Raw genomic sequence first — 9,779 nt, 5'->3', positions numbered from 1 at the left:
GACACAACGTCACCATTATCATCTATAAATGATCTCTTTTCGCCCAAAGTATTGCGAACTAACTTTAACATATGACACACATATAAAAACATAGCAATCTCCGTATTTTCATACTGAAAAGTTGTTATTAGTTCCTTAGAATCAAGAGAGCATTGCAAATTTCTAGCCATACTCATATTTTGCGCTGCACCATCGAATGTGATAGATGCAATCCTCACACCAGTCCTAAGCAGTAGAGAAAGAGCGCTTTTCACAATACTTGCAAGCTGTTCTCCAGTGAGAGCGTCAACAAGAAAATACCCTATAGGTATCTTCCAGGAGTCATTTACACTTACAACCAAAAGAGCTAATGCTTCTTTAGCCACAAATCCACAATCGTCATCAGCTGTAGTGCCATAATCTACGTAACCATAAAACTTCCCATTCAAAAACGTTACATGTTTTCTTATGGCCATGGAGTCCAAAATTAATGTACAAACTATGGGATAGCTACAAGAAGTTGCCTTCGCCGAAAGAAAAGGTAGCGATTCCTCTGTAAACCCAGGATAACCTCCTACAGATGAATACCACTTGGAAAGGGTTCTTGGGTGAGGTAAGCAGGTATTGAAAGTTTCCCTTACGTATGAATAGGCCCTAGGCGAATAGAAGTGCAGTGTTAGAGCAAAAGATCTGAGTTCTTCACCATACTTTTTAGGTAGAGGTAAAGTTTCAGTTTTCGCAACTTGGCGCTTAAGAAGTTCTTCAGGACCCTTAATTCTTGACAGCAGCTCCAAACCTTCCTCAGAAGTCAAATTTTTCTTTTGCAAAGAAGTCAAGACGTTCTTTAAAGAGGAGTTCTTCGCTTTTTGTCTTCTGAGATTCTGCTGGATATTTTTTATTTTCTTACTTTTTTCTTCACAAATATTTTCCATATGAAGAACTTTCCTTTTCAGTTCTTCTTTCGTTGGTGAGCGAATAGTGGTGTAAATAGTCGACTTCTCACTTGAGCTGCATGCAATCGGAGCAACAAGAGAAGTTCCTTTTTCCAGATCCATAGTAAGTGACTCTAAACCTTTCGAGGGAAAGTCTGTTGGACTTGCAGCAGATGAAATTACAGCTGAACATACCATTTGCGAGTTAGGTTCCTTGACTACTGTACTAGAAAACTCTCTTCTTTCTTCAGTCTTCTCTATTTTTGGTGTAGGTTCCTTGACTAGTGTACTTTTTTCTTCAGGCTTCTCTATTCTCGGCGATCTTCTGACAGTTTTCTTTGCTTCTCTTTCTGGAAGAAACAAGCAAAAAGTCAATTAACAATAAGTTAATTAAGTTCAGTACAAAAATTCATATATCGCGAACTACGTGAAATGTAAGAATAAAAATGTGCGCCGTGTGCACTAAATTACATGAGATTCTAGCAAAAGCGGGGGTTCTTAAGTACGTTGATCTGAAATTGCAAGAGTTGTTTCTTTTAATTTTTTTACGTCCCACGCTTATGCCGGTTAGGCTAAAGGAGACGGTGATGATGAGACATGAATGAAATGGTAGAATGAAGAAAGTTGGAGGAAACGGGAGAACCTGGAGAAAACCCACGAGCATGGTGTTTGTCCACCACAAAGTCCACACGAATGGCTAGTGCTCTTACTGTTACAAGCAGGACGCTTCTGTTCAAATTTCGTGATCAGAGAACTGAAGGATCATCTTCTAAGATCATATTTCAATCCCATCAGGCAAATGCTTGAGTGATACCTACAAATATTAGCCTTGGTCAGTTCATCTCCAAAAATGTCTTTCCATGATTCATATAAACTAGTCCCACTCGAACATTGCTTAGGATTTGCCTAACACTATGTTTATAAATAAGTCTCCTCCCCCTGACGTCTCATCAATGATAGGCTGGAATGTTACCAATTAATTAGAAACCATTTAGATATCTGTATTTGGTGTTTTGCATTCCCTGGTTGACTTTTAGACTAAAGCACACGATGAGAAATTAAACATGATAATTACATGAATGAGAAAAGAACAAAAACGTCCAACATACCCTCAACTCAACTCCCCTACCAAGTGGTCTAGTGGCTAGCGCTCATGCATTTGGTGCACGGGTTCCTGGATTCGGTTTGGGGTAGAACAGCATTATAGAACGCATTACGGTGCTTTAGGTAAAAATGAGGACGGTACGTAGTCTTGCCTTGCTGCTTACACCAAAAGAAGCACGCTTCGCCACTGGTTGAAATCATTCAAATTATTAAATTCGTGTGGGATACACGGTAGTTCTATTTCATTAAGTATTAATAGTGTTACTGAGAAATGTTCAGTTCCACTATCTAATATTACAGACCAGGGTTGGCTGGTTTAAACTAGCTGGCTATATATATCAGCTTAGTTTATCACGTGTCACTCCGCATATTATTCATATTATATTCAAACCTAAATTCTCCATTCATTACTCGAAGAGATTATACTACAAATGCAACTTTTTTTTTATATAAGTTCATGAATGTTTCTTTTATGATTTTTTATAGTTTGTTATTATTGTTATGCAATTCGAATCAAAGAAAAATTCTAAATATTGTTTCGTTTTAGTAATGTTTACTATTGATAAAACACATTAAAATACCGTACTTTGGGGGGGGTCATATAAACACCAGGAGAGGCATTTACTGAAATCAGAAGTATCTTTGGTATCTATTTATGTATAAAAGGACCAGAGCCAAAAAATGAAAATGAAATCTTTGAGTTTTACGTCCCACGGTTATGCCGGTTAGGCTAAAGGAGACGGTGATTATGAGAAATGAATGAAATGGTGGAATGAAGAAAGTGGGAGGAAACGGGAGAACCCCGAGAAAACCCACGCACACGGTGTTTGTCCACCACAAAGTTCACTTGGCGGGAGCAGGGTTTGAACCCGGGACCCCATGCACCAGAGGTGAACGCTCTACCACTGAGCCACCGCGGCCCCCAAGAACTAACTTGGAATTATTTAGTTCTTCTGTACTCTGCAGTATTTTGAAATTGTCCATATGTAATTCTCTATAATGGTTTCACTTGTGCACATGTTTATCTTCTGGTCCTCAAAAGACAATTAGACAAATGTATTAAAAGTATGTAAAGATCAGTACAACGTATTTTTCTCAGGAGTCCTTCGTGAGTGAGTAGGCAAACGTACCGCATTTGTGGCCAATTAGTCCCGATTTCGAGTTCAAATGGAGGACAATTTGTTTCTGATGTATGTAAGTCGAGAAACGGTTTGGACTCCGCTCTAAGCTTATGTGACCCCTTCCAGCATAACCCGGTAGTTGCAAAATAACACCAAGGTGAAGCAAACTTATCTCTGTCCATACGTAATATAAATACACAGAGCAAATTATTTTAACAAAAAAAAGTTTAAACCGAAAAAAAACTTTTTTTTCAATAAAAACCATGGTTTTTGCCAACCCTCTTTCAGACAAGCATGTACTAAAAAATACAGAAAATCAATTAAGATACGTCCTTCAGCGTTGGATATTATAATTAGCCACTGTATTAAAACCCTGCCTCTCCTCCCCATATACTTTTAAGACAATGCTAATTAAGTCACAACCCAGTCTGCGTCTTAATACCAGTAATATTTAGTACATTCATTACCACTAAAAATCAAAGAATTTTGCACTAATCCTGAACGATTTAACTCCTAGCTACTTAAACGGCTTAGTATTCATTGTAATAATATGTTGTTTTGTTCGTGTCAGATCACATTTATGTACGTAGCATACGGACACAATGAGCCTACAAGCAACTTATGTAATTTCCTTATATCTCTAAAACGTTCCCTTTCTTGGAACACTTAACTCACTTGCACCCTCCCCCAAATCTCCAACGTATACTTTAAGTTATAAATGTACAGTAATGCTTCTTTTTACAGTGTTTGATGAAGCCAATATGTTCAGTTAGTTGGCGAAACTGTCACATTGTTTTAAAATAAACGTTGTTTTATTCAGTTATTTATTTCCTAGTTCAAGTTATTTAAGATAGCAAAATTGTTATGAACCAGTTAGCTATAATTTCACCAGGAGTCAAGAGAAATCCTTGATCTTTCTAATGATGATAATGTATAAAATTATCAAGGTTCAAATAAATAAATAAAAATAAAGAAACTGAATATACCTTCTGCAAATACTTTGGAAAAGCAGGAAACACAGATGGAACTGCATTTTCGCGAATTCTCACACAAGACAGGGACGTTCTATCAATGTTATCTTCTCGGAAATGTACAGAACAAAGTGCACTACCAGCACTAGGAGTCCAGTTTTTTCGTCGAATAGACCTAATCCAGGCTTCACGCAATTCTTTCTTCTTAGGTATCCTTCAATTACAAAATGTACAAAATTACCATTAAAAATTCAGATTATACAGTACGAATATAGAATTGGTTATTGAGCTTATAAAACACACTTTAGTAATAATAATAATAATAATAATAATAATAATAATGTTCCTATTTCAGGTATTTTTAACCTATATTTCCATACTCCCAAGAGTACTCTTCATCGGGCATAGGGCTTAACATTTTTTCTCTTATGCAGCTCTTCACGTAGAATTTCTTTTCTTTTCTTCTTTGGTAACAACAATGGTGTGAAAATATCTTTTCTAACTAAACTGATTCTGTATTTTTAAAAATCTATTCCTGTAATTTTCTACGTTGCATGTAAGTTTGGAAGACGTAAAAAAGGAACACTATTCAGGTTAGTTGTAATTGTTATTACAAATACAGAACTTTAGCCATAAAAGGCTGACAACGCAGATTATTACCCGGTCTTGCTATTTGTCCCTCCCCCCCCAAGTAATCTACTGCTACACTATGCGCGGACTAGGATTTGAATAAGTTATTCTATATTCTAATTTTGGAAAATGAAATGAAATGAAATCTTTAAGTTTTAACGTCCCACGGTTATGCCGGTTAGGCTAAAGGAGACGGTGATAATGAGAAATGAGTGAAATGAAGAAAGTGGGAGAAAACGGGAAAACCCCGAGAAAACCCACGACCACGGTGTTTGTCCACCACAAAGTTCACTTGGCCGGGGCTGGGATCGAACCCGGGACCCCAAGCACCAGAGGTGAACGCTCTACCACTGAGCCACCGCGCCCCATAATTTTGGAAAGTATAACCATAGCTTTACTTGGGAAACTCTCTTACATATCAAGTTTAACTTATCTATCGATCTTTTCCGCTTCCTCTTTATCATATAATGACAGTGTGCTTTACTGATATCTTCTTTCACTGGAAGCTTTCTCATACACATGGACAATGAAACTACATTTAATTCCGATATTCAATCATAGGTCAGCTTTGAAACTTATTACACTAATTTTATGCGAAACACAACTTCTCAGAACTTTTTAAATTCATGTAATAACAATAATAAAAATTGGAATTAGCGTGGAGCACTGATAAGTTTCTCATTTATGAAGAAGAGTATGTAAAGCATAATTATTCAGAAATTGAAGATAAACCGATTCTTCTCAATTCTCAACTTTGCTGTAGGTTTCTGTTTTAACTTATCTTCACATCACATAACAAACAAGTAGTCTTATCCTTGCGTACACACACAAAATAGGACTGTTTTAACAGTGTTCACCGTCAGATGGTGTTGTTGCATCTCTACAGATAATGCTGGGCGCAATTATGCAAAAAAATATCTACCCGTTTGGGCTAGGTAGTCACTAGAAGCTAGCATTGGACCTATTCACATCTGGGAAGCGCAAAGAAGGTCGGTCCGGTCGATATCAAGGGAATGCATGTATTAAATAAATAAATAAAAAAAAGTACTTAAGATCAACACTGTATGATGATAATTTATGTTTTAAAAAAGTTAAATTCTGGACTATATGAATTCGGTATTCTTAAAATATTAGGTACATAGAGCATAATATGGCAGTTTCAAACCCACTACCTTACTAATTCATTTATCTTGTCTAAAACCAACCCCTAACTTAGGACATGTATGCTCCAGTAATGGAGGGGAAACGTAAATGGAGAGCAGGAACTGAAAAGCGAGTATTACCTGAACCAAATATGGTGAAATGGGGCAAAAGTTTAGATGCCATTCCATGTAATGCGGGCATGCAGTTGAAAAATCTACGGAAAAAATATATATTACTTGATTACACAATAAGATCGTACAAGTAATAAAAATATATCGGGGTCCTACCTCTTGCATGTATAGTAAGGCAAAATTCGAAATGAAAAGTGTGGCGTTTACCAGGTAATACTCCATAAGAAAGACATGAAATAAAGTGTTATATAAAGACAGTGTACAGAGCACTGATGCTAATAAACACGCCCCGAGCGAGTTTTTAAAATCGCTATTACTTATTTAAACGTATAAATGATTTTGGTAAATCTTTAGTAATGGGGGGGGGGAAACTAACGAAGAGAGAAAACAATGTGCCTTGTGTGACTCCAAACCACCTTCACTCGCTAACGCTCGCTCGGCACCTCTCTGAATTAAATGTATTTAACCTCATCTATGCGAATTTGAATAGAATATCGGAAAAATTCTGTTAAAATCCTGGCCTCCCTAAAGTTAAACAATAGCCATGATTTCTAATGAAATGTGGGCAAGTCAGGATTTTTCTGTTGGACTAGTAAAATTTTGTTGCCTATTTGCATTCTTGGTACAAAGTGATCATTGAACATACAACTCTCACAAAGCTGTGCCAGTTGCATATGGCTATAGGGCACATGCTTTCATGAAATATAAAATGTTTTTCCACTACCATTTATGTGTATACCCACGGTCAGTAACACGCCTGCTCCCTACACAAAGCCTCGCTACGGCTAGTATTCCCACGCCTGCCTCAGATAGCAATCTTGCTTTTTAATGATCACATAACAAAAGTTGGTTTGTGTTTTTAAGTCGATTCTGCTTTATACAGTGCTGTTTTATGATATACCTGCACACGCTATAGTTATACTCAGCTCTCCTGAAGTCAGTCTGAATATTTCATTACAACTCCTTATTTAAACACTCTTTTAGACAGAAACAGTGCATTTCGCACTAAAAGGAGTTTATATTTCACGAATATAATCATCCCGTTGTGTAACAACCTAGTACAGGCAGTATATTTGTATGTGTTTTCGATTTTTGTCCCACAGACATGTATTTGATAGGAAACTCCGCTCCCAACTCCCCATAGTAGAGTGTTGTTAATCGCTAGTGGTAAGCATGAGAAAGTAACTAATTTTGTGCAGTAATATAATACAGATGAATTTACAATAGTATAAAGCACAGAAAGCATGAAAACAAGAATTATTTGTGATTAAATGTTAACTGTGAACAATGAAAATGAAAGAGGTGTAGCTAATTATAGGCAACATATGTTAAAATAACAATAAATAAATAGCAATACAACGTTAAAACTGATTCATGAAGGTCTAATTCGGGGACGCTACCTGCGGAAGATCAGCTTTCTTACTACTTTTGGCATTATTCAAGCAGACGTTTCTACCAAATTTTGACAAATTTCTTACATTTTCAGATTAGGTTAGAGCTTTGCAACGGCGCAGACGTCTTATATGTTCTCAGGGGAGTATCAATATTTCTTGATTCATTTCCTTATAGTTAAAGTCTTTTATGAACACTATCATAAAGGGCTGTGCTGTGATAAGTAAAATATACCGGTACTATAACGATAATTTGGGGATACCCTAGCTCAGTCGGTAAGACGGCTGACTTTGACTTAAACGTAAGAGAAACGGGTTCAAACTAAAAATCTTGCGGATGCTGGAGCCCCGGACCACCCAAATAGTCGGCTCGCATGGAGCTATGTGTGTCTTTTCGCAGAGTATGCACTAAATGAGAAGCTTAATTACTTGCAGATCTACTTCAGGAGGACTCTATAAATAGTGTCGACACATAGCAAAAAACTACAGTGCATAAAATACGAACCACCTGGTGCTAGGTGGCTACTAAAAAGCACGAATACTACTCAACGAGCCAGGGCAGAAGCGCAACAGGGGAGCCCGAACATCAGCGACGGGGGTTATACGCATAAACAAGGATAGTTGAAGAACACATTTACATTTACAATACTCTATCACTCAACATTCATTTCAATAAGCTGCGCATTGACAGTAATAACTTGTATTTACATTTTCATTCCTTCACGAAACATGTTCCACATCATACTCTACCTACAAATTTTCTATTTTGTAGAACCGTCTGCTCGAGTGAATCCTACTTCTCTCTAAATCGCAGGTTCTTGGCAAGGTTCTAGAACACTAGACCCCCTTCCCATTTAGCTGTAATAAAGACAGAAAACGACGTGCCCTGTGGGGATCTAGCCCGCCTTCACTCGCTCAGCAATATTATGTAAATGAAATATTAGCCCTTAATTTTAATACAGAAAGGAACGAACCTAGCTAGTAACCAATATACTGGGAACTGTGTTCTAGAAACTTCCCCATGTTCTTTTCTTATTGTTAACTTCAGTACTTATTAATTCTTTCTGTATTACTTGTTTCTGAGTTACTGTGATGAATTGTCGAAGTCGGAACACATACTTCTACTAAGAACATGTAAATATACATAACCATTCAGTTACATAGCTTGTCACAAAATTTAAATCAAAAGCACATACAATAATTTCAGTATGACGATTACAGTTTTTCTAATGGAACAAAGTGTAACTTACGTTCTCTTACCACCTAAATGGATATCACTTGCACTAGGACGTGAACTAGCATTTAGTAGCCTACTTCTGAATCTATGAAGAAGTCAACCTAATTGAAGCTATAACATGTGTAGTATGTCCATTTAAATAATTACTACTAAAATCTTCAAAATAAAATAAAAAGACCAGATAATATTGACATCAAAATATCAATTCTGCTAGAAGCGAGTATCTTTTAATTAGGGATTTTCTTACCTGTGAAAGGTTATTCCGGGTAATTTCTCCTCACTCCTATTTGTACAGCCGTATGCTACACATGTAACCATTTTATAATATAAATTTGAAGCAATACTTTAAAAATAAACGACAGACACAGTACATGTCTTCATATGAAGATAGCACTGTTTTGAGCCAACAAATATGGCGGTAACGAAAGTAGCCAATCAGACGTGCCGATGCTCGGATGTTTTTTGGCTTCATTCTTTTAATAGGATGAAGATACGTAAGGGCAAATCCTCTATTTTACAAGATCCTTGGTCATACCTGCCCGTAATAGGGCACACATACATGTCGTAATGATACTAAACGCACTGCCAACAACAAGAATAATACTGTCACTAAACACACTGCATGAAGACCCTAGATATATTAATTTTGTTGGAAATAATGCTAGTTTAGTCACTAGACAACATTTAAAAGGTGCTAAATTTCTATTCTAACAAAAATAAATGAACCAATTGCTTTTGATAAAAATATCCTTAAAAATTTCTAGATCAAGCGACAAAGTGCTACATTGGTAACACTGATAACAAGAGACAAACGACAACCGCCTCATGCTTCCGCGCATGTGTATAAATTTTTTGACGTACAAGTATATCATCTCAAACATCCCCAACGATCAAAACATAACATATAAATCCGTCAAAACTAATGAAAACAAGGTAGTAGATCATTTTGACATGCTATAGCTGCTCACGTTTTTTATATTCATGGCAGACATATTCGTAATATCAAAAGAAATCGACATATTTCCTTATGTTCTCCATTAGAAGGCAATTCATTTGTACCCATTAAGGTATGTCCAAATTTGAAGACATGCATTTTTGTGTTGTTTTGAGTCGTTTGAGGCTCTGTGTGTAAATACAGGT

General features: G+C 36.6%; 1 protein-coding gene across 1 annotated transcript; it reads right to left on the bottom strand.

Annotated features, from left to right (window-relative positions):
- Positions 1-834: 834 nt before the first annotated feature.
- On the bottom strand, positions 835-9,097 carry LOC145679890 (THAP domain-containing protein 1-like). The gene is made up of 3 exons (XM_081750406.1): positions 8,887-9,097; positions 4,123-4,321; positions 835-1,261 (listed from the first exon to the last, which is right to left on the bottom strand). The coding sequence occupies exons 1-3, from the start codon at positions 8,955-8,957 to the stop codon at positions 1,220-1,222; spliced, it is 312 nt and encodes a 103-aa protein (XP_081606532.1). The 5' UTR covers positions 8,958-9,097; the 3' UTR covers positions 835-1,219.
- Between the last annotated feature and the right edge of the window lie 682 nt (positions 9,098-9,779).

Source organism: Thermobia domestica, chromosome 2, assembly GCF_964235325.1.
Source record: "Thermobia domestica chromosome 2, izTheDome1.hap1.1, whole genome shotgun sequence".
NCBI classification, from domain to species: Eukaryota; Metazoa; Arthropoda; class Insecta; order Zygentoma; family Lepismatidae; genus Thermobia; species Thermobia domestica.
This window is presented reverse-complemented; position numbering and strand designations above follow the sequence as displayed.

Excerpts from the sequence above, each read along its gene's own strand:
- LOC145679890 (XM_081750406.1), bottom strand. The coding sequence starts at position 8,957 with ATGGTTACATGTGTAGCATACGGCTGTACAAATAGGAGTGAGGAGAAA. Across the intron at positions 4,322-8,886 it reads CCCGGAATAACCTTTCACAG|GATACCTAAGAAGAAAGAAT; the intron begins GTAAGAAAATCC and ends TTGTAATTGAAG. Across the intron at positions 1,262-4,122 it reads TTCCAAAGTATTTGCAGAAG|AAAGAGAAGCAAAGAAAACT; the intron begins GTATATTCAGTT and ends TGTTTCTTCCAG.